We start from the raw sequence: 25548 nt of genomic DNA, 5'->3' as shown, positions 1-25548 counted from the left end.
TTCTTACACTCTATTTCCTTGATCCTGAGATCTGATAATAGTTTAACATAAGTATTATTTCAGATGTAATGCGAACCATGGTGCTGATGAGGAAATTCAGACTGTGTAGGAAATACTTATCTCAGTTATTAGTGCTGCCTACCAGCCAGGAATGAGCGCTGTATTAGTCTAGTTTTTATCACTACAATGGAACATTCAAAGCTGAGAACCTTATAAAGAAGATTTATTTCATCTCACAGATTTGGAAGTTAGAGGTTGAGGGACCATATCTACTGATGGGTCTGCTGGCAGGGTCCCAAGGTAGCACAGGACATCACATGGCAAGAGACTGGGATGCGCACATGACTTCTGATCTCTGTCTCTCTATCCCTCGCCCCCCATATAGTCACAGGATTCAGTTATGAGGGCTCTGCCCTGATGACTGAACCTAATCCTAACCATTGCTAAAGATTCTGACTTAAGTTCTGTCCCTTCTGCAAACCACAGTGACAGCAGAGCACTGAGGATCACAGTCTCTCAGGTTTCCAGGAGGCTGGAGTCTGGGACAGTGGGACAGTTGGAGGGGGACAGTCAAGGCTCAGAGACATTACACAGGCCTTCTGAGATCCGGAGCTAGCTCTGGGCCCTTGAAAGTCTTGTTGGGAACAGCAGGAGCATTCTAAGCTGTTTAACAGGCTCCAGTACTACTTACTGAGGGTTTAAGGTTTTGTTGAGATTTTATTTTTATTTTTTTGTGTATGAGTGTGTGTCTAAATATATGTCTGTGCAACCTGTGTGCCTGCAGAGATCAGAAGAAGATATCAGATTCCCTGGGCCTGGAGTCACAGATGGTTCTGAGTCACTATGTGAGCGCTAAGTATTGAACGTGGGTCTTCTGGAAGAGTAGCTAGTGTTCCTAACTGCTGACCCATCTCTCCAGCCCTCCATTATCAATGTGGTAATGTGGTCTGATTTTAGAAGCTGTTTTATTTCTTGCATCTGTTCAGTAGACTTTTTTTTTTAATTTTGACTTTTAAGTGTTGACTTAAGAAAAATATGAGGTCATGTTAAGAGTTCTAGCTTTCCTTTAGACGTATGAGAACACATGTAATTGCTCTGATACTGAGACATGAGCTTCGGTTTTGCGCATACTGAGTAAGAGGTCCGCCACTGAGCCCTGTCTCCTGCTCATTACACTCTCTGAGACAGGATCCCTCTGAGTTGCCCAGGCTGGCCTTGAACTCACTTTGTAGCTCATGCAACTTTGAACTTGTCATCCTCCTGCCTCAGTCTCCTGGTCTGGCTGCACATATTCTTTCTGTGATTACTCTGAGACATTTGTTAGGGAAGCAGTGTGGTTCATAGTGTGAATTTATCCATCCTAAAGGCTGTATATACTTCCTGTGATAATGTGTAAGGATGTCATACAATTCTATTTTCTTTTTTCAGAGGAAAAAGTTGACACTTTGAGAAATACATACACTGTTCAGAGCTACTCAGCTAACTGAACAATAACCACAGTTTTTAACACCTACTGAACTCTTTAGGTCCAAAACTCTTCTAGAGCCCTGTATATATGATCTCATTTTACCCTCCCAACAACCCCATCTGGGTTCTCACATTGTTCCCATTTTACAAATGCAGACACAGAGAAGTAAAGTGGCAGGATAGGAACCCAGTATTGTGAGTCCAGAGGGGACCCCTGCAGTGAGAGTCCAGAGGGGACCCCTGCAGTGTAAGTTTAGAAGGGACCCCTGTAGTGAGACTCCAGAGGGGACCCCTACAGTGTGAGTCCAGGGGGGACCTCTGCAGTGAGACTCCAGAGGAGACCCCTGTAGTGTGAATTCAGAGGGGACCCCTGCAGTGTGGGTTTAGAAGGGACCCCTGCAGTATGAGTCCAGAGGGGATTCCTGCAGTATGAGTCCAGAGGGGACCCCTGTAGTGTGAGTCCAGAGGGGACCCCTGTAGTGTGAGTTCAGAGGGGACCCCTGCAGTGTGAGTTCAGAGGGGACCCCTGTAGTGAGAGTGCAGAGGGGCACTCCTACAGACAGCTGTGCTTGGGAGAATCCCATCAATCCTCATGCTTGACTTCTGCCTCACACCTCCAACATGGCTGTACCCAGAGCCCATGACGATGACCTAGAAGCCACAACATAGCACCACGATCTATTGTATATGGGTGCTCTCTGTTTTTGTGCCTCTGATTTTGTGCCCTCTGGGCTTTGCTACATCCTCCTTGGGCTGTGGGAAATAGGGAGGAGCGGAGGGCTGAGGGGTAACATAATACCATCCTTCTCTGCCCACTGAGAATGCCTCTGTTGGCAGGCAGAGCTCAGTGGAGCTGCCCAGCAGACCATCAGTGTGCTCTTTGTGAGCCCCAACCTTCAGTTCCCAGAAAATATTCTCACTCTATCAGGTGTGGTAGCCATCCCTGGCCTGGCTGCCTCACTCCCCCTGCCATCTGCCACCCACTGCTACCCACTGTCACTTACGGGTGACACACTGCTGGATGGAGCCTGCCCGGAAGAGGGTCGGGGGTGTCTTCCTGCTAAGTCGCTTGATCAGCCGGTCACGCTCATTCATCCTGCAAGAGAACAAAGAAGGTCAGGGGCCAGATCACCCCAACACCTCTCTGAGGGATCCAGATAGCCTCAGACTGAGAGAAGGAGTAGTGTGGCCTCCTGTATCAGAATGTTCATTCCTGTTTTAGAGGCACCAGGCAGTATGTATGCCCTTTCATGCCAGGACGGTATCTATCTCCCCCTCCACCTCTCTCTCCATGTTAAAGCCAACCCCAGAATGGTTATGTACTTGGAGACTGGACCTGTCATAGGGTAAAATGACATACAGATGGGCCTGATCCTTATAAGGAAATGAGATCGTGAGTCAGACAGACACACACATGGGGAAGTCTATGTGAGTACCCAGGCAGAAGACACGGAGAAGCTGCAGACATCAGCCCTGTGGACATTTCTGGCTTAGATTCAGAGCTCAGGACAGAGAGGCGTTCGTCCTTTCTGAGGCACTTGGTCAAAGCAGCTGGAATTCCAAGAAGGCAAGTCCACCACCCCCACTGCTGTTTGCCGAAAGCTCAAGCACCCTAAGAGCCTGGAGCCTGAGGATGCCTGTGCAGATCACAGCCCCTGCATGTACCCAAACAGTAAAGACTAGAATTGACTTCATAAAATTAAGAACTTTAACTGGGCATGGTGGTGCACACCTGTAGCTTCAGCTACTCGGAGCCTGAGACCCAAGCATCACATCTACCCAGGAATTTGAGGCTAGCCTGGGCAAATAGGTAGCAAGATCCAATCTAAACAAAACAAAACAAACAAAAACGCAAAACAAGTGTGTCTGGAGAGATGGCTCAGTGGTCAAGAGCACTTGCTGCTCTTGTGGAGGACCAAGGGTCCAATTCATTCATTCATCTTTGCGTTTTTGCTGGAACGTTTATCTTTTTGCTGTTAAGTCATAGTGGTTTCTTCTGTAATGGACATGCCAGGTCACATGACAGCTCACAATCATCCATAAGTGCAGTTCCAGGGGATGTGATGGCCTTGGATACCACGCATACATGTGGCGCACATACACACAGCAGGTCAAACACTCACACACGAAACTCAAAATTTTTCAATTTTTTCAAAAGACCGTTTAGATTCATCATTTGTTATTGAATTACTGAGTAGATGAATACATTTGATTGACAAACCACCCACTTCCCAAAAGCTTTGTGTATTTAATAAAAATTTCTAGCACACACACACACACACAAAAAAAAAATCTAAGGAAAGTTAAAATACATCAAAGGACCTTACAAAGGAGCATGAGGAAAATACAAAATGGGAGAAACTATAGTGATATATCATTTGTATTTTAATAAATTAATCTTGCCTGAAGACCAGAGGCAAAGCTAAAGCCACTAGAGGCCAGGCAATGGTGACACACACCTTTAATCCCAGGATTTGGGAGACAGAGGCAGACAGATCTCTGTGAGTTCAAGGTTACCCTGGTGGTGAGGGAAGTCCTTCTGTCTATGTGTTGCTTTTATGGTTAATGACTAAATCTGTTTCAGTCAGTGGCTTAGCAGAATAGAGCTAGATAGGAAAACTAAACTGAATGCTGGAAGATAGGAGGTGGATCAGTGAGAAGCCAAGGCGCCGCCAGAGGAGCAAGCGTGAGCTGCCAGTTAGAACCTCGCTGGTAGGCCATGAGTCTCACGGTAAAATATAAAATAATAGAAATGGGTTAATCAAAGATATAAGAGCTAGCTAGAAATATGCTTAAGCTATTGGTCAAGCAGTATTGAAAATAATATGGTTTGCCCTTTCCTCTTTGGGCACATAACACCATCCAGCTCAGTCTGTCTGGCGCTGGGGGCAAATCCTCAGGGCAAGCAGGCAGGCGAGACCTCCTTTGTCTCACTGGCCCGCCTGCACCAACCAAGGTAGGCGCTTTGTTTACGAACTACCCAACCTGCACGGAGATCTGATCTCGGCACCAGGAGAGACAGCAGTGCGGTGAGTTTGTGACCAGCGGAGGCGGAAGCAGCCCTGGACAGGGAACTCTGAAGTTCCTCATCCCCCTCCCTATACTCCCCGGGCTCCCTGCAGGGGCTCTACCCCCCCATACTGCCTCTCTCTTCTTGTCCCACCCAGCTTGCATCCAGAACCCTTCTTCCTTCTGTCCCCTTTCCTCTTTGGGCACATAACACCACCCAGCTCAGTCTGTCTGGCGCTGGGGGCAAATCCTCAGGGCAAGCAGGCAGGCGAGACCTCCTTTGCTTCACTGGCCCGCCTGCACCAACCAAGGTAGGCGCTTTGTTTACTAACTACCCAACCTGCAAGGAGATCTGATCTCGGCACCAGGAGAGACAGCAGTGCGGTGAGTTTGTGACCAGCGGAGGCGGAAGCAGCCCTGGACAGGGAACTCTGAAGTTCCTCATCCCCCTCCCTATACTCCCCGGGCTCCCTGCAGGGGCTCTACCCCCCCATACTGCCTCTCTCTTCTTGTCCCACCCAGCTTGCATCCAGAACCCTTCTTCCTTCTGTCCCCTTTCCTCTTTGGGCACATAACACCATCCAGCTCAGTCTGTCTGGCGCTGGGGGCAAATCCTCAGGGCAAATAGGCAGGCGAGACCTCCTTTGTCTCACTGGCCCGCCTGCACCAACCAAGGTAGGCGCTTTGTTTACGAACTACCCAACCTGCATGGAGATCTGATCTCGGCACCAGGAGAGACAGCAGTGTGGTGAGTTTGTGACCAGCGGCAGCGGAAGCAGCCCTGGAAAGGGAACTCTGAAGTTCCTCATCCCCCTCCCTATACTCCCTGGGCTCCCTGCAGGGGCTCTATACCCCGCATACTGCCTCTCTCTTCTTGTCCCACCCAGCTTGCATCCAGAACCCTTCTTCCTTCTGTCCCCTTTCCTCTTTGGGCACATAACACCATCCAGCTCAGTCTGTCTGGCGCTGGGGGCAAATCCTCAGGGCAAGTAGGCAGGCGAGACTTCCTTTGTTTCACTGGCCTGCCTGCAACAAGCAAGGAGAGACATCACTAGAACACCAGGAGAGCTAGCACTGCAGAGAGCCATCACTGGGAAGGTACATCAGTAGGCAAGGAGACCTGATCCAGTAAAAGAACATCCAGAGGGGAGCATTCGGAGAAAGAGATGGGCAGGCGCCAATGCAAGAATTCACCTAACAATCTGAAAAACTATATGAAACCACCAGAACCCAGCGACCTCCCAACAGGTGGACATGAACACCTTAATCATGAAGAGGTAGATAAAATTGACTTTATGAAAGTGATTGACGCCCTTAAACAACATGTAAAAAATGCCCTTATAGAAATGGATGAGAAGTATAACAGAAAGTTTGAAGAATTGAGTAAATCAGTGAATGATACCCTAGGAAACCAAGGAAAAACAATCAAACAGATAATGGAAACAGTTCAAGACTTAAAAACTGAAATGGAGGCAAAGAAGAAAACACAAACAGAAGGCCAGCTGGACAGGGAAAATCTAGGTAAACGAATAGAGACTACAGAAGCAAGCATAACCAACAGAATACAAGAGATAGAAGAAAGAATCTCAGATTCTGAAGATACCATAGAGAAAATAAACACGCTGATCAAAGAAAACAGCAAGGCCAACAAATTCTCATCACAAAACATTCAGGAAATATGGGACACAATAAAAAGACCAAACCTAAGAATAATAGGAATAGAAGAAGGAGAAGAAGCGCAGCTCAACGGTCCAGAAAATATATTTAATAAAATTATAGAAGAAAACTTTCCCAACCTAAAGAAAGATATACCTATGAAGGTTCAAGAAGCATACAGAACACCGAATAGGCTGGATCAAAAAAAAACATCCTCTCGCCATATAATAATCAAAACACAAAGCATACAGAATAAAGAAAGAATACTAAGAGCAGCAAAGGAAAAAGGCCAAGTTACTTATAAAGGTAAACCTATCAGACTTACACCTGACTTCTCTATGGAAACCATGAAAGCCAGAAGGTCCTGGATAGATGTACTGCAGAAACTAAGAGACCATGGATGCAAGCCCAGACTACTATACCCAGCCAAGCTTTCGTTCACTATAAATGGAGAAAACAAAATTTTCCAGGATAAAAACAAATTTAAACAATACGTAGCCACAAATCCAGCCTTACAGAAAGTAATAGAAGGAAAATCACTAACCAAGGAGTCCAACAATGACCACAATATCTCAGACAACTAGAGACCCTTCACCAGCGCAACACAAAGAAGGGGAACACACAAAATTTACAACTTAAAAAATGACCGGAGTTAACAACCACTGGTCATTAATATCACTTAATGTCAATGGACTCAACTCTCCTATAAAAAGGCACAGACTAAGAGATTGGATACGAAAACAGGATCCAACATTCTGCTGTTTACAAGAAACACACCTCAACCACAAAGACAGGCACTTACTCAGAGTAAAGGGTTGGGATAAGGCTTATCAAGTAAATGGACCTAAGAAACAAGCAGGGGTGGCCATACTAATTTCTAACAAAGTTGACTTCAAACTTAAATCAATCAGGAGAGATGGAGAGGGACATTTTCTACTCATAACAGGAACAATTCATCAGGATGAAGTCTCAATCCTGAATATCTATGCCCCTAATATAAAAGCACCCACGTACGTAAAAGAAACATTGTTAAAACTCAAGGCAGCCATCAAACCGCACACATTAATAGTAGGAGACTTTAATACTCCTCTCTCACCAATGGACAGGTCAAGTAGACAGAAACCTAACAGAGAAATAAGAGAATTAATGGAGGTAATGAATCAAATGGACTTAACAGACATCTATAGAATATTCCACCCAAATAGGAAAGAATATACCTTCTTCTCTGCAGCTCATGGAACCTTCTCAAAAATCGACCACATACTCGGTAACAAAGCAAACATCCACAGTTACAAAAAAATATTAATAACCACCTGTATCTTATCAGATCACCATGGATTAAAGCTAGAATTCAGCAACAATGCTACCCCCAGAAAGCCTACAAACTCATGGAAACTGAATAGTCAACTACTGAACCATACCTGGATTAAGGAAGAAATAAAGAAAGAAATTAAACTCTTCCTTGAAGACAATGAAAATAAAGAAACAACATACTCAAACCTATGGGACACTATGAAAGCAGTTCTGAGAGGAAAGTTCATAGCACTAACTGCCCACTTAAAGAAAACAGAGAAAGCACACATTGGAGACTTAACAGCCCACCTGAAAGCTCTAGAAAAAAAAGAAGCAGACTCACCTAGAAGGGGTAGAAGACTGGAAATAATCAAACTGAGGGCTGAAATCAACAAAACAGAAACACAGAAAACAATTGAAAGAATCAATGAATCAAAAAACTGGTTCCTGGAGAAAATCAACAAGATTGATAAACCCCTATCCAAACTAATCAAACGGCAGAGAGAGAATTTGCAAATTAATAAGATCAGAAATGAAAAGGGAGACATAACCACAGACACAGAGGAAATTCAGAGAATCATTAGATCTTACTACAAAAGCCTGTATACCACAAAACTGGAAAATGTAAAAGAAATGGACGCTTTTTTAGATAAATACCATTTACCAAAGTTAAACCAGGACCAGGTGAACAACCTAAATAGACCTGTTAGTCGTGAAGAATTAGAAGCTGTTATCAAAAACCTCCCTTCCAAAAAAAGTCCAGGACCAGATGGTTTCAATGCGGAATTCTACCAGAACTTCCAAGAAGACCTAATACCTATTCTACTTAATGTATTTCACAATATAGAAACAGAAGAGTCATTGCCAAATTCCTTTTATGAAGCTACAGTAACTCTGATACCAAAACCACACAAAGACCCAACCAAGAAAGAGAATTACAGGCCAATCTCACTCATGAACATCGACGCAAAAATCCTCAACAAAATTCTGGCAAACCGAATCCAAGAACACATTAGAAAAATTATCCATTATGATCAAGTAGGCTTCATACCAGAGATGCAGGGCTGGTTTAACATACGCAAATCTATCAATGTAATCCATCATATAAATAAACTGAAAGAAAAAAACCATATGATCGTTTCATTAGATGCTGAAAAAGCATTTGACAAAATTCAACATCCCTTTATGATAAAAGTCTTAGAGAGATTAGGGATACAAGGGTCATACCTAAATATAATTAAAGCTATATACAGCAAGCCGACAGCTAATATCAAATTAAATGGAGAGAAACTTAAAGCCATTCCACTAAAATCAGGAACACGCCAAGGCTGTCCACTCTCTCCATACCTCTTCACTATAGTTCTCGAAGTTTTAGCAATAGCAATAAGACAACATAAGGGGATAAAGGGGATTCAAATTGGAAAGGAAGAAGTTAAACTTGCATTATTTGCAGATGATATGATAGTGTACATGAGCGACCCCAAAAACTCATCCAAAGAACTCCTACAGCTGATAAACGCCTTTAGTAATGTGGCAGGATACAAGATCAACTCCAAAAAATCAGTCGCCCTCTTATACACAAAGGATCTCGAAGCAGAGAGAGAAATAAGAGAATCATCACCTTTCACGATAGCCACAAACAGCATAAAATATCTTGGGGTAACTCTAACCAAGGAAGTGAAAGATCTATTTGACAAAAACTTTAAGGCATTGAAGAAAGAAATTGAAGAGGATACCAGAAAATGGAAGGATCTCCCTTGCTCTTGGATTGGGAGAATCAACATAGTAAAAATGGCAATTCTACCAAGGGCAATTTATAGATTCAATGCAATCCCCATTAAAATCCCATCAAAATTCTTCACAGATCTTGAAAGGACAATAATCAACTTTATATGGAGAAACAAAAAACCCAGGATAGCCAAAACAATCTTATACAATAAAGGAACTTCTGGAGGCATTACCATCCCTGACTTCAAACTCTATTACAGAGCTACAGTAATGAAAACAGCGTGGTACTGGCATAAAAACAGAGAAGTCGACCAATGGAATCGTATAGAAGACCCGGATTTTAACCCACAAACCTATGAACAACTGATTTTTGATAAAGGAGCTAAAAGTATACAATGGAAGAAAGAAAGCATCTTCAACAAATGGTGCTGGCACAATTGGATGTCAACCTGTAGAAGAATGAAAATAGACCCATATATATCACCATGCACAAAACTCAAGTCCAAATGGATCAAAGACCTCAATATCAATCTGAACACACTGAACCTGATAGAAGAGAAAATGGGAAGTACCCTACAACATATGGGCACTGGAGATCGCTTCCTATGTATAACCCCAGCAGCACAGACATTAAGGGCAACATTGAATAAATGGGACCTCCTGAAACTGAGAAGCTTCTGTAAAGCAAAGGACACTGTCATTAAGACAAAAAGGCAGCCTACTGACTGGGAGAAGATCTTCACCAACCCCGCAACAGACAAAGGTCTGATCTCCAAAATATATAAAGAACTCAAGAAACTAGACTTTAAAAGGATAATTAACCCAATTAAAAAATGGGGCACTGAACTGAACAGAGAATTCTCAACAGAAGAAGTTAAAATGGCCAAAAGATACTTAAGGTCATGCTCAACCTCCTTAGCGATCAGAGAAATGCAAATCAAAACAACTTTGAGATATCATCTTACACCTGTCAGAATGGCTAAAATCAAAAACACCAAGGATAGCCTTTGCTGGAGAGGTTGTGGAGAAAGGGGTACCCTCATCCATTGCTGGTGGGACTGCAAACTTGTGCAACCACTTTGGAAATCAGTGTGGCGGTTTCTCAGAAAAATTGGGATCAACCTACCCCTGGACCCAGCAATACCACTCTTGGGAATATACCCAAGAGATGCCCTATCATATGACAAAAGCATTTGTCCAACTATGTTCATAGCAGCATTATTTGTAATAGCCAGAACCTGGAAGCAACCTAGATGCCCTTCAATGGAAGAATGGATGAAGAAATTGTGGAATATATACACATTAGAGTACTACTCTGCGGTAAAAAACAATGACTTCTCGAATTTTGCATGCAAATGGATGGAAATAGAAAATACGATCCTTAGTGAGGTAACCCAGACCCAAAAAGAAGAACATGGGATGTACTCACTCATAATTGGTTTCTAGCCATGGATAGGGGCCACTGAGTCTATAATTTGTGATCCTAAAGAAGCTAAACAAGAGGGTAAACCCAAGGAAAAACATATAGATATCCTCCCAGCTATGGGAAATAGACATGACTGATGGGCAAAAAATTGGAATCTTGGGGGTGGGGTGGGATGGGGATGAGGGGTGATGGGGAGAGAAAAGTGTGAAGGAGAGGATGAGGGGAACTGGGGGAATCGGGGTGATTGGGGATAAAGGAAGGTTGGATAGGGGAGCAGGGAAACTCATACCTTAGGTAAGGGAGCCACCTAAGGGGTGGCAAGAGACTTGAACTTGGAATGGCTACCAGATGCCCAGGGCAATGTCCCCAGTTAGTTCATTGGGGCACCTGAGGATAGGGAACCTGAAATGAACCTATCCTATAATCATACTGATGAATATCTTGCATATCGCCATAGAACCTTCATCTAGCGATGGATGGAGATAGAGCCAGAGACCCACACTGGAGCACCGGACTGAGCTCCCAAGGTTATAATGAGGAGCAGAAGGAGAGAGAACATGAACAAGGAAGTCAGGACCATGAGGGGTGCACCCAACCACTGAGACAGTGGGGCCGATCTATTGGGAGCTCACCAAGGTCAGCTGGACTGCTACTGAAAAAACATGGGATAAAACCGGACTCTCGGAATGTGGCGGACAATGAGAGCTGACGAGAGGCCAAGGAGAATGGCACAGGAACTTTCAACTGGCGATAGATCGAGAGAGAGACAGAGACCCAAATTGGAGCAATGGTCTGAGCTCTTAAGGTCCAAATGAGGAGCAGAAGGAGGGAGAACATGACCAAGGAAATCAGGACCACGAGGCGTGCACCCACCCACTGTGACATTGGAACTGATCTATTGGGAGCTCTTCAAGGCCAGCTGGACTGGGACTGAATAAGCATGGGTTGAAACTGGACTCCCTGAACATGGCGGACAATGAAGGCTGATGAGAAGCCAAGGACAATGGCACTAGGTTTCGATCCTAATACATGAACTGGCTTTGTGGGAGCTTAGCCTGTTTTGATGCTCACCTTCCTGGGCCTGGATGGAAGTGGGAGGACCTTGGTCTTCCTGTAGGGCAGGGAATTTGGACTGCTCTTCAGTATCGAGAGGGAGGGGGAATGGACTGGGGGGAGGAGAAGAGGAGTGGGGATGGGGGAGGGGAGTGGGGGGAGGGGGCAATGTGTGGGAGGAGGGGAGGGAAATGGGAAATGGGAAGCAGTTGGAAATTTTAATTAAAAAAGAATAAAAAAAAAAAGAAAATAATATGGTTTTTGTGTGATTATTTCAGAGTCTGGGCAGCAGGGAACGAACAAGTGGCCTTTCCCAACACCCTGGACTACACAAGATCAATGCAGAAGCCAATCCAGGTGGTGGTGGTGGCCTACACCTTTAATCTCAGTACTAGGGAGTCATATGCCTTTAATCCCAGCACTAGAGGGAATATAAAATGCAAGGAGAGAAAGACTTAGGCTGCTTAGTTTGTGGTCACCCAGCCTTAGTAGAGGTAAAAGTTTTCTAGTGGCTTGGCTACTTTGCTTTAGTTTTTGGGTTGATCCCCAGTTTCTGTCTCTGGTTTTTATTATTCATGCTACAAGGAACATTTGCTAATTAATTGCTAATTAATCATATCTGATAAGGACCTGGCATCTAGAATACATAAGTAACTCTTACGAATGAACAGCAAAATGATGAATAATGCAACTGAAGCATGAACAAAGGACTTGAATACATTTTTGTACAAGGAAGATGCACACTGGTCAGCAAGCACATGCAAAGGTATCCAACATATTCATGACTGGGAAAATGCTAATCAAAACCACAATGAGACACCATTTCACACCCATGAGGATGGCGATGAAAACAACCAAAAGAAACTCTCAGGAAAGGATGAGGGTTGGAGAAGGTGTGGAGAAACTGGAACCCTCTTATATCACTAGTGGAACTACAAGATGGTCCCTCAGAAGTTAGCCTGAATCAATGATATCAATGATATCACTGAGTCACTCTACTCCTAGATACAGACACTCTACTCCTAAATGCAGATGCTTCACTCCTAAATGCAGATGCTCCACTCCTAAATGCAGATGCTCCACTCCTAGATGCAGATGCTCCACTCCTAGATTCAGATGCTCCACTCCTAGATACAGATGCTCTACCCCTAGATACAGACGCTCTACTCCTAGATACAGATGCTCTACCCCTAGATACAGACACTCTACTCCTAGATACAGACGCTCCACTCCTAGATACAGATGCTCTACCCCTAGATACAGACACTCTACTCCTAGATACAGATGCTCCACTCCTAGATACAGACGCTCCACTCCTAGATATAGACGCTCCACTCCTAGATACAGATGCTCTACCCCTAGATGCAGACGCTCTACTCCTAGATATAGACGCTCCACTCCTAGATACAGATGCTTTACCCCTAGATGCAGACGCTCTACTCCTAGATACAGATGCTCCACTCCTAGATACAGACGCTCCACTCCTAGATATAGATGCTCCACTCCTAGATATAGATGCTCTACCCCTAGATGCAGATGCTCTACTCCTAGATACAGATGCTCCACTCTTAGATACAGACGCTCCACTCCTAGAAACAAACTAACTGAGACTGGAATCAGAAGATCCCTGCATACCAACACCCATGCCAACATTATTCACAGACATGAAGGGGTGAAAATCAAATATCCATCAACTGGTGAATTAATGAACAAAATGTGGCATCTCCCTAGGAACTCATTACAAGGACTATTATGTTGTGTGGTATAGAGGAATTCAGCTATGGTCCACAATACACACGGATATACTTTGAAAACCTACCCAGTCCAAAAGACTGGGCATGAACATACAAAATTTCCAGACTAGGCAAATGTGTTAGACAGAAAACTACAAGTTTAAGCTGCCAGTGACCACAGGGCATATGTATGTGTGTATAGGGGAGGATAGAATGAGTGTTTCAAGTGTGATGAGTTTCTAGGGAGATGGACATGCTCTGAAAGTCTGGCAGGGGTTCATAATATTGGAAACACAAATGCCACAGAACTGTAGGCTTTAAAGTGAAAATTCTAAGTTCTATAAATTTGATCACAACTGAAAGCAGGAAAATTCAATTTTTAAAAAGAAGACCAGTTCCCTCCCATCCTCCAAACTGCTGGCATCTTGATAGCTCATTTCTCCAGCGCCCGCCACGGGGCTGTTGAAGTAAAGTGCTGTCTTCGCTTATTCCCCCCTGTGTGCTGGCACAGGCAGGTAAGCTAGCTGGGATCTACTGGTATGGAAGGTGTTAGGTAAACATGAACTCAGCCTAGCCATGCGCTACGTGCGGTCTTGGTGCCTCCCCAATAATGACGTTGAAACTGAAGCTCTGACAAGTCCTCACAAACGGGCCCTTTTTAGAAGCTGACATACCTTGGAGGAGGTGTTATGTTCCTGTCCTGGAAAATAAGTTGTCTGAGGAAAAAGGGGCATTCTGGGAAAGGTTGTGCTGGAGAAAAATAAACTCTCATGTCTGAATTTCTGCTAGGAAGAGCTCCCCTCCCCTCCAAGTCACATAAGCTTGGAAATTGAGCTGCCCAATTGTAGGAGCGCACTGCAGCCCATGACTACTGGCCTGTTTTTACCTCCCCGCAGCAGATCCCACATCACAGAAGATGCTGTAACAAAACCTCTAAGAGATAAGTTTTAGAAGTTCATCATTAAAAAGCCGCTGGGCATTCTTGAAAACATAGATGTACAGGGCTTGCCTAAAGGGTTCAAGACCCTGGGTTCATTCCAGCACCCTAAAAAACAAAAACCAGCAATAAGAACAACACGGAGATGATTATGATAGGTCCCTTCCCTTCAGGCAGAACCAGGTACCTCCCAACTTGGAAAGCACTGCAAAGTCTCCCTTGCCTCATGTGATGGCTGTTCTTGGCAGTCAACTTGACCACATCTGGAGTTATCTAAAACCCAAAAATGGTGGGGCACTCCTGTGAGGCACTTTTGCTTAATTTGAAGTGTGAAGATCGACTTCTAGTCTGGATCTTTGAGGTGGGAAGACATGTCTTTAACCCAGATTAATCTGGGCCATGCTTTCTGCGGAAAGCCTATATGAGGATATGGAAGAAGGAAGCTCTTGCTTTGCCTGCTTGCTCTCGTCCTGCTGCCAAATCCATCCCTTCACTGGCATTAGAGCCTACTTCTTCAGGATTCCAGCATCTACTGCAGACCAGCTGAGCCGTCCACGAGGCTGGATGGACTGAAGAGCTATTGTGCTTTTGGACCTTCTATTCGCAGGCAGCCATTGTTGGATTAGCTGGACCACAGCCTTCAGGCCACTCTAATAAGTTCCATATGTACACACACACACACACACACACACACACACACACACACACACGTAAAGAGAGAGGGGGGAGAGAGGTTCATTCTCTGAGTTCTGTTACTCTAGGGAAGCCTGACCAATGGACCCCAGAAGCAACTGGGACACTTCACATCTAGAACGGAGTTTGTTGTGTATCCACAAAACCCATTCTAGCAAAGACTTGATCTATCTACTGTTCAGACTACAGCTTTAGTGCTTATTGCTCAGTAGAATTTCTAGAATCTTCTCTGAGTTGTTTCTTCCATTTCACCCTGCTGAATTTACTACAGTCTCTTCCAGCACGCTCATGACCTTACACTGTGTTATTTATGTGCACAGTGAGATTCCTCAGAGACCGTCTTTCTTTCTGCATTTCTCCCAGCGCCTCCACCAGGCTGAGCACAGAGGACTTGGCTAACAGTAAGAAGTTTCACGGACTATGCTGTGACCGCTTGTCCTCTTCTTGTATGTACTTACAACGTGATCATGCCAACTTCTACCTCTTCATGTGTCTTTCAGGACAGTACCGAGCTCAGGCTACAGCAGATTTGCCAAAGTGGCCCAAATCAATACCTCTGTGTTGTGCTTTGAGAACCACAGAGTATATTGTCTCCTAGGGAAGAGAGCTCACCTAAAGTGTAAAGACTGTGAGCAAAAGTCTGAATTTGTAGAGAAGAAACACTGTATTTTCTTTAACTTCAGATTGCACGGAATTGCAGCAGGCCAGTGTAGCTGAGTGTGTGACAAGGTTAATGAATAATCTTAAATTCTATTCCAAAAATAAGTAGGCCATATTTCCTGTCCTCCCATCTCACTAACAGAATTGGGGGCCAGGGGGCAGAGGCTGGCAATGGCCTACTGCTTAGGTTACTTAGACAAGCTGTCGGATGGTGGGGACTAGGGAATGCTTCCGAGTGTCGAAGAAAATCTTATTTTCTCACAAAGTAGTTTGGCCAGATTCTTGCCAAAAGGAGAATTTGTGTAGGAAGGACAAATCAAATGGGTCAGCAGAGTAAAGGGGAAAGAAACAGATCCTCAGCCTCAGAATGGGTGGTATCAGCCCCCCTACAGGGCCAACAGTCAGCGCAGAGGTAAAAGCTGACAGGCTGTAGGCAGGATGCTGAGGGCAGCATCAACAGAAGAGGGCGGGGTGCTCCTGGCATCTGAGAGTGTTCTGTTGTGATTGGCAGCTGGGATAGTAATGTGAACAATTCAGTGAGGTCAGGAGGGAAGTTCAAGAGGAAGCATGTTGACAGCAGGCAGTTACCCTGTTCTTGGACCTGCAGCAGCAGCCGAGAGAAATATGGTCATATGGCTGCTTCTAAATGGTATTATATCACCAGAACCTGTTAGCTCAGGAAAATAACAACGATCATGTCAGATCCCTGCTTGGAGAGACCTGGAGAGCAGGAAGGTGGAGGGAGGCATTCCATCTCTCCTGCTTGGGCACTGCTGATGACTCTGGAGTCAGGTGTGAAAAAACCTAATATGCCTGAAAAAGCGGTGTGAAGAAGAGAGATTCCTGAGGAGCCACAACATGGAAACCCAAGTGTCCACTGACCTCACGCCTCAGGCTGAGAGCTGAAGAGCTCACAAACGCTCTCAAGAACAGATAAAGAAGAGCTCAGCCCTTACTCTGTAGCTACAGCAGGGGAAACAGGGCAGCCCAGACAGGAGATAGCCTTCTTAATACCAGTCAGACACCCTAGAGTAACCTGTGATTCTCTCCCACCTGTGCCAGCTGTGACCAAGGGGAAGCCTGGGCTTGCACCCTGAAGACACCATCAAGAGGCTGTCTGGCAGCATCTCTTGCAAACAGAGAGCCCATAGTCCTCCCTGACAGCCAATGGTGTGTTAGTCCTGTTCCCTGAAGGGTCAGTAAGACCAGTGGGATGTCCACAGGGACCTGGATGTCTACCTCCAGCCAGCCAGTGTGGCTTTCCTCCCCCTGCTCACGGCGAGTCAGGGGAGCTCAAATAGAGAGCTAGAACCCATAGTATCTACAGAGAATATCTGAAGAGCAGGAACTTCTGCCCAGCGGGCATCAGCAAAGAGAAGTCTGACAAGACCCTTGACAAGTATAGGCTGCCATTTAAAACCCAGAGTCTCTAATGTCCAGATTTTATCATCAGGATGATAGGGACAGTGGAATTATCTAATGGACTTTAAAGTGGTTATGACAAAAACGCTTCAACAAGCAATTATGAGCAAACTTAAAACAACAAAAAAAATTTGGCTGGAAGATAAAAAGAATTTTAGAACCAAGATACATAATAACTGAGAAAAAAAAAAAAAAAAAAAACCTTTAGCAGATGGGCTCAACAGGAAAATGGCTGGAGAGTAGCAATAGTCAATGGGCTAGAAGGAGACGGAGTAGCAGAGATCACCCAGTTGGAATCACAGAGATAAAACAGATCAAAAGGACTGAAGAAGTCTGGGGACCTGGGGGCGGGGGTGGCTGAAGATCTAAGGTCTCTTCACAGTCACAGACAGGAGGAAGCAACTGGGCTCGAAGGCACTGGGAGAAATCATGGCTGAATAAATCCCAAATTTGTTGGGAAATCTAAACTTATAAAGCAAATTCGAAAAGAAACACTGAAGAAATGCAAGCCGGGAAAGACTTTAATTCGGCTTACCAAGACTAAGATAAAGAAAGATCTTCAAAGCAGCCAAAGAGAGACAGCACCTTATCTGTAGGGAAGGCTAATTGGAACGTTAATGTGTTTCTCATGAAAAACTACCGAGGCCAGGAGGAGGGACAGTCTCCCCCCTGCTGGAGAGCAGCCAGTCAACCAATGAACTGTCAGCCCCGGGAAACCATCCTTTAGAAACAAGAAGGAATAAGACATTCTCAAACGGAAATTGAGACTTTGTATTTAAAGACATTCCTACACACACACACACACACACACACACACACACACACACACACACGAGAGGCTGAAAGAACGGACTGGGGCATATGGTGGAGGGAAAGAGAACTTAACAGAATTGAGTCTTTCTTCTGCAGTTCTCCAAGTTATAGGGGATGAGCGTAAGTAGAAATTAAGCACTACCTGATGTGTGGCAAGGAGACAACCATAAGTGCAGGCAGAGATAGGATATAAAGGGAAGGAATGTTTCTGTGCTTCATTAGAATTGACAAGACGAGCAATAGAGTGAGCAGTTATATAACGATAATGAAGTGCCCAAAGCAGATCTAAAAAAGGATTGTAAGACAGAACTCACAACCACAATAGATACATTGCAGTGGGATTCTGAAAACACCTTTTTATAGTGGGGACACAAGGATAGTTCCATATACAGACATCAATGGAAGTATCCCACCTTGTTAATATGCTATTTGTTTTCACAGACAAAACATCTTATAAAGTTTGACACCCATTCATGGTTTTTAAAAAGCAAAATTCCTCTTAGCAGATTAGATGGGAACTTTTGTTGTTCCTTTTTTAAAAAAATATTTATTTTATTATGTATACAATATTCTGTCTGTGTGTCTGCCTGCAGGCCAGAAGAGGGTATCAGATCTCATTTCAGATGGTTGTGAGCCACCATGTGGTTGCTGGGAATTGAACTCAGGACCTTTGGAAGAGCAGGCAATGCTCTTAACCGCTGAGCCATCTCTCCAGCCTCTTTGTTGTTTCTTTGTTTATTTTAATTTTTTTTCTTGAGACAGGGTTTTTCTGTGTAGCCTTGACTGTCCTGGAACTCACTCCTGTAGACCAGGCTGGCCTTGAACTTGGAGATCCACCTGCCTCTGTCTCCTAAATGCTAGGATTAAAGGTGTGTGCCACCACTGTCTGGCTAGATGGAAACCTTTTAACTTGACAAGAAAATATCTACAGAAAAAGTCCTACAGCTAAAATCATACTCGGTGAAAACAGACCAAGTGCCCCCTTTGGGAACATAGCAAAGGTATTTGTTCTTACTGTTCTTTCTTGTTGCTGTTTCGAGACAGGGTTTCTCTGTGTAGCCCTGGCTGTCCTGGAAGTTGCTTTGTAGACCAGGCTGGCCTCGAACTCAGAGATCCACCTGCCTCTGCTCCTGAGTACAGAAATTATGGGTATGTGCCACCACCTGGCTGTTCTTACTATTCTTATTTATCATGGTGCTAGAAGTTCTAGACTATGCAATAAGACAAGAAAAGAAAAAAAAAACCTGGGGTTCAGGATATAAGTAATAACAGTGCCTGCATTTCTAGTTGATAGAATGTCTAGAAAACTTCAGGAAATACATCATCAACATTTAGTTAGAACACTTTTAGTAATAATATGTGAGTTCATCAAAGTCACATGATACAGACACCCAAAAATACAAAAATGAGCAAGTAGTAATGAACATATGGACTCTGGAATTAAAAATACGCAGCTTACAACTGCTCAAAGAAATATCTGAAATATCTATATGCAGAGCTAACAAGTCATTAATACTATTGTGAACTGAAAGCTGCATGGCTCAAGTCAAGATCTAAATAACTGTGGAGTGATTTGTCATTTGTATGGGTTACAAGACGGACTACTCTTAACTCTCCTCACTTTGCTAAAGCAAAGGTTTACTGAAATTTCTAACTAAGTCCCAACAACATTTTTGTAACATAGGTAAGGTTATCTTTAACATGGCTAGCTCAGGGGTTAACATGCTTGCTAGATGAGCACCAAATGTGAAGGACTGGAGTTTGGATCCCCAGAACCCATACTCACTATGAGTGTGTGGTGCCCTGTTGCAATTCTAGCACTCACAGGATGGAGTCAGAGGATCCCCATACCAGCCAGCTCTGGGTTCCAGCTGAGAGACTCTGTCTTAATGAATAATGTGTGGACACTTGTGAGCATACATGCACATATACAGTTGCACCACACACAGAGACACATGCAGAAAAGATTATACTAAATAAGGAAAAGCACGAGCAATTGTTAACAATCCTTCTGGGGAAAAAATGCTGCAGTGGGGTAGCAGTCTTCCTGACTCAAAGACATGTGATATTCCTGTAGTTATCCAGGTGCTGTGGCTGTAGCATGGGCTTTATAAGCACACAGATATAGATGAACTAGAAAAATAGAATTGAATAGAGTAGAATAACCCAGAAGCAATAACCCCTCCCCAAATGCTTCCCATGTAATTGTTTTCCCTTCCTTTGTTCTGTAGCAGGGATCGAGTCTAGAGCCTCACGTGCAGTGGTGGTTTGAAAGAAAATGCCCCCCAAAGGGAGTGGCACCATTAGGGGGTGTTGCCTTGTTGGAGGATGTGTGTCACTGTGAGGGTGACCTTTGAGGTCACCTTTGCTCAAGCTTCCCTCAGTGTGACACTCAGTTCACTTCCTGTTGCCTGCAAGATGCAGGACTCCTGGCTACTTCTCCAACACCATATCTGCTTGCACGATATCATGTCCCACTCTGATGATAATGGACGACATCTCTGAAACTCTAACCCACCCCAATCAGATGTTTTCCTTTATAAGAGTTGCCATGGTCATGGTGTCTCTTCACAGCAATAGAAATCCTAACTAAGACACATGTGACAGGCAAGCTCTTCACCACAGAATCACACCAATGCCCTCCATTTAACTTTTGACAAATGATCAAAGGAAATTTAGTGAAGAAAATGCCTTCTCAACAAATGGTTCTGGAAAAATCATGCACACACAGGCAATAAAAGGAAACAACACAAGAAGCCTTAAGTCATGAACCTCATAGAAGGTTAACTTAATATGCAATGCAGACTTTAAAGCAAAGTATAAAGATAAGACTTTGAGGGGAAAAAATAGATTCAGGGGGCAATGTGGAGTGCAAAGAATTCTTAGACGTGTCACCAAAAGCACAAGGCATGCGAAATTGGAACTCAATTGAAGTTCATGGCTTTCTACTATGAGGCTAGAAGGGCAGGCTTTAGAGTAGAGACAGAACTTTCGGACCACATATCTGACCCAGAGCCAGTATCTAGACTATATTAAGAAGTCTCAGAACTCAATAACAGCAGATAATCCAGCTAGAAAATGAACAAGAATCATTGACGACATCTCAACAGCTAAGACTCGGGTGGCACAGGAACAGTCACTCAGCATCAGGGATGTTGGGGAAATGTGACTCAAACACACAAGATATCACAATGGCCAAAGTAGCAAAGAAATGGCGGCAGGGATTGCTCTGAAGGACTGGGAGGGTTACAGAAATGGAAGATGCCTGGCCTTTCTGTAAAACGATTTATAACCAAACATGGTACAATCTTGCTAAGCTATACTTTAAGATGATGGCGTTTACATTTGCATTATATCTCAAACAGTAAATCAGATGACTGTGACTACTGAGCAGCCCAAACTCTCAACCCACAGAATCACAAGCTAAATAAACGGCGGCTTGTCAAAACAGACAGCTAGCCCGGTGCAGGGCTGCGCTCTTCCATCGACAGCACTTAGAGGAGAAGCGGGGTGTTCTGTAAGTCTGAGCTCTCTCTGGTCAACACAGCGAGTTCCAGGTGAGCCAGGGTTACAGTGTGAGCCCTTGTCTCAAAAAATTAAGCATCAAGCAGTAAACAAAAATGAAATATATGGGGTTGGAGAGAGGGCTCAGTGATTCGAAGCACTTGCTACTTTTACAGTGGACCCAGGATCAGTTACTAGCACACGTATCGTGGCTCCTAACAATTCCAGTTCCAGAGGATCTGCCACCCTCTTCTGTCCTCTGTGGGTACTAGACACACATGTTGTGCACACACACACATTCAGACAAAACACCGATAAAGTAAATACATCTTAAATATATAATATAAAACACTAATAGGTATAAAATAAGTAAGCCTTAAAAATAAGTATGCAGCTACCATAAACATGGCTACTGTGCTCCTAGACATTTGTCCTATAGAGATGAAGATAATGCTCTCAAAAGTTTTGTGAATATTTATAATTGTTTGGTTCATCCCCAGGCCCAAACTGAGAACTGACATGTCCTTTCATGGGTGAATGGTTAAACCAGTATGGCATGCCAATATCACAGAATAGTACTCAGCGATAAAGAGGCGAAAATAGTGAAAGAATCAACGGGCTGGAAGAATCTTTAGAAAATTAAGTTGGGGGCAGAGGCACTGCACAAAGGGAATACATGATGTGATTCCACTTATATTACTACTCTTGACGTGACAACATTGCCAACCTAGAGAGCAACTCAATGGTTGCCTGGCGTCAGGGGCAGCAGCTGGCGAATGCAAAGGAGCTGCATGCAGGACCCTGGTGGGATGGAAACATTCTGATGGTGACTATATCAATGGCAATTTCCTGGTCCTGATGTTGTGCTAAGGCTTTGAATGATGTCACCACTGGAGGGAAACGGGAAAGGGGACCTGTGACCCTAAGTTATTCCTTGATTGCATATGAATCTTTAATAATCTCCAAAGGAAGGTAAAAACCCCTGTCTATTTTTTTATGTATCTCCTGTTTCATTCACGTCCCTCTGTCTTCAGGCCTTTCTAAGCACTGCAAAGAAACGCTGTTGTGCCAAGCTTCCCCGAGGGCCAGATCTCTCGCCTCCACCTCCTGCGGGCACTCACTAGCTGAGCAGGCAAAGGAGAATTTGAATGACAGTCGCAGCACATGTGGAAGCCATTACCTCATTTCATGACCCAAAATGAGGTAGGAAGGCCTCTTTCAAAGCAGGCTGGGCTCCATGGTATGGTGGGTGAGCCTAGAGGACGTCAGGCTGGAGTCACAGGGCTGCTAGGAACAGATAAATTGGGAGGCCCCAGGGGAACGCTATATGGTAGGTTAAGGAGGGCTTAGCGGAATGGGGTGGGGGGGGGCAGTCTAGGTTGTGTGGATTTGCCAGCGGGGCAAAGCGAAGGACCCGTGAGGCAGGAAGCTAGGCATGGAGACTCAGTTGCAGAAGCTGGAGCCACACACAGGACCATATATAGTGTTTATTTCAAAGCCACACAGTCAGAAACTCAAAAGACCTACTTCCTCTCAAGCTCTTTCCAACTGCTTCCCTTGCTTCGCTCTGCTCCAGCCACACGACTGTTATCCCTGCCATGGCCAGGCCTCTATATTTGCTTTTGTGCTTTCCCTAGGTTTATTCCACTGACTCCCTCCCAGCCTCCTGCCAGCAGGATGAAAGACCCCTCCACAGCAATCTCATGACAGCACTCACATTTGGCTTGGTTTTCTGACCATGTAGCTAGCATTAACTCTTGAGTTCTCTGTTGGGAACTATGTTCTACAGAGCAAGAAGTTCACTGCTTGGTTTTATCTCCAGCACCATTGTGCCTGGCACAATGAGGATGCTCAGAGCTATTGGCTGGGCTGACAGGTGACTGACAAGTGGCCGAGTGGTAGACGCTCACTGGTAGAAGCTGGACCACTGATATTTTAAGATGCAGTTGAAGGGAACCCCTTTTTATAAGATGGGATTTCCAGGACAATGGGATGACCAGGTCCACATCTTGTCACTCAGACCTCCTCACATCGCTGGGATCCATTTTCCTGCCAGGTGGGAATTTCACCTGGGTGGAGTGTTCAGTCTTCCTTAAGGATGAGCATTCCTCTTGTCAGGGATGAAGGAGGGAAGAAAGGAGCCAAAGATGGTGGCAGGAGAGCGTTTAAAAAAAAGGCAAAGATAGGGCTAGAGAGATGGCTCAGTGGTTAAGAACATTAGCTGCTCTTCCAGATGTCCTGAGTTCAAGTTCCCGCAACCATATAATGGCTCACAACTACCTCTAATAGAATCTGATGCCCTCTTCTGTTGTGCAAGCATTCAAGCAAATACAATGCTCATATACATAAAATACACATGTTTAAAAAAGGCAAAGATAAACTTTCACAATGTATGGCTGTCACAGCTAAGAGGCAGGGAAGAGAGCAAGCACTGGGTGCTAAAAGGAAGTTGGGTGGGGCGAGGCTCAATGGCGGATGCCTGCCTAGCACAATCCATCTCCAAGGCTCAGCCAGCCAAGGATGCAGATTAGCTTCTGGACCAGAGCCTGACGGTCTGGGACATGAGTCCTTACAGTACGGGGTGTGTGTGTGTTGGCAGGGAGAGGGGGGATGCGAAAGGGGGGGGGATAGCTTCTCATGTCAACACCGGAATTTTAAGTGCTGGCAACCAGGTACCACTGATGACATGTAAAGATAAGTTGTAAGACTTCTGGTCTCTCTCACCTCCCCCAACTCTCTCTCTCTCTGTTTCTGTCTTTTAGCTGCATTGTCAGACCTATTTTTCACATAGTTTTATGTTTTGCGCACATTCACTGTACACAAAAACGGGATTCGTTATGGCATTTTTGATGTGTGTCTGTCATGCACTTTGATATACCACTACCATCTCTTTCCCTCCCCCCCTCCCGTCTTGCTGGCTCCCTTGTCTCCACAAATCCTCCCCCTTCTGCTTCATGTCTTGCTGTTTTGAAGTCTAATTTGACATAGAAGAGAAACCATGGTCTTTCTCCCTGGGTCTGGCTTCTCTAGCTCAATAGATCTGTTCTAACCATTCTCCCGCACACGACACATCGTTGTTGTGTAGGGTGTATATACGTCATATTTTTATCATTCATTTATTGATGAACTTAATCAGCTCTAGTTTAAAATCAATTAAATTCTTTTAAGAACTTGCCCTTACATGACAAACAGATTTGCCTGTTGGGGTTTCGGGTTTGGATGAGGTTTGAAACTGTTGTCTGTTTGACTGTTACACTCCCGAGGTCCCTAAACCTGCAAATTAATTACAGTTGAAAACAACTGTGTCCACCACTGTGAAGTTTCCCTAGTACCCCACCAATGCTCATCTGCGCAGTAAACATCCGACTTTATCAATTCAAATTAGCACGAAGACAAACAGAATAATTCAAAGCTGGCTTCGAGGACCCCCTGCCTCAACCGCTGAAGTAATTAAAGAAAGATGAGCCCTGCCACTAATTAACCTCCTAAACACTAATTAAAGATAATGAGGGTTCAAGGTGCTTGGCACAGCCTGACCCACTGGCAGAGTCCGCACAGAGGAGAGGACAAAGTGGATGCAGGTGTCCGCTCTGAGCGTCTCCCTGGGAAAATGGCTGCCCAGATGGGGGAAGCAGTCATTTTCTGTGCGAGAATTACAGATGGGATGTTCTGCCAGTCCCAGCTGGAGTACTGGTCACAGCACTTTTGATCCCAGGTGAACATTCAGCTCAGCTCAGTATACAGACTGCATCAGAGGATGACAGAAATTGTCTTTTAAATTTCAATCATGCCTTGGGTTGCCTGGAGTCCTTCTTAGAACACATCAGTCATGGGAGGAGAAGGTGTCATGAAGGGTGAACAAACTCAGGTCAAGGGCACTATTGTTTTGTCTCCTAGAGCCACTACACGGAGGCACAGGTGGTGTCCACCTTCTGCTTCCCCTCAGGTGAGGACGCTGGGATACCTTCTCGGCAGATGCAGGAAGAGCCAAGGAGAAGGCAGAGGGTGCACTGTCCGCAGCTGAGCCTCCTGCATCCCAGTGATTGGGCTCTAAACCCAAGAAGACAGTCACTGGGCAGGTGGTCAGTCGCTAGGCACTGCAGAGCAGGCTGGGCAGGAAAACAGCATGGGGCTGCCACCATCTTCACTGTGCA

General features: G+C 44.7%; 1 protein-coding gene across 3 annotated transcripts in view; it reads right to left on the bottom strand.

Annotated features, from left to right (window-relative positions):
• Atp8a2 (ATPase phospholipid transporting 8A2) overlaps positions 1–25548 on the bottom strand; it is a 568530-nt gene that overhangs the window by 13056 nt on the left and 529926 nt on the right. For all 3 annotated transcript variants that reach the window (XM_057785806.1, XM_057785804.1, XM_057785805.1), the window contains exon 36: positions 2472–2563. In XM_057785806.1, the coding sequence (XP_057641789.1) occupies positions 2472–2563 (92 nt within the window). The remainder of the gene's footprint in view (positions 1–2471; positions 2564–25548) is intronic.

The sequence above is a fragment of the Chionomys nivalis genome, chromosome 12 (assembly GCF_950005125.1).
Source record: "Chionomys nivalis chromosome 12, mChiNiv1.1, whole genome shotgun sequence".
Lineage (NCBI taxonomy): Eukaryota > Metazoa > Chordata > Mammalia > Rodentia > Cricetidae > Chionomys > Chionomys nivalis.
Note: the sequence above shows the minus strand (reverse complement) of the source record. Positions and strands in the feature narration are given on the sequence as shown.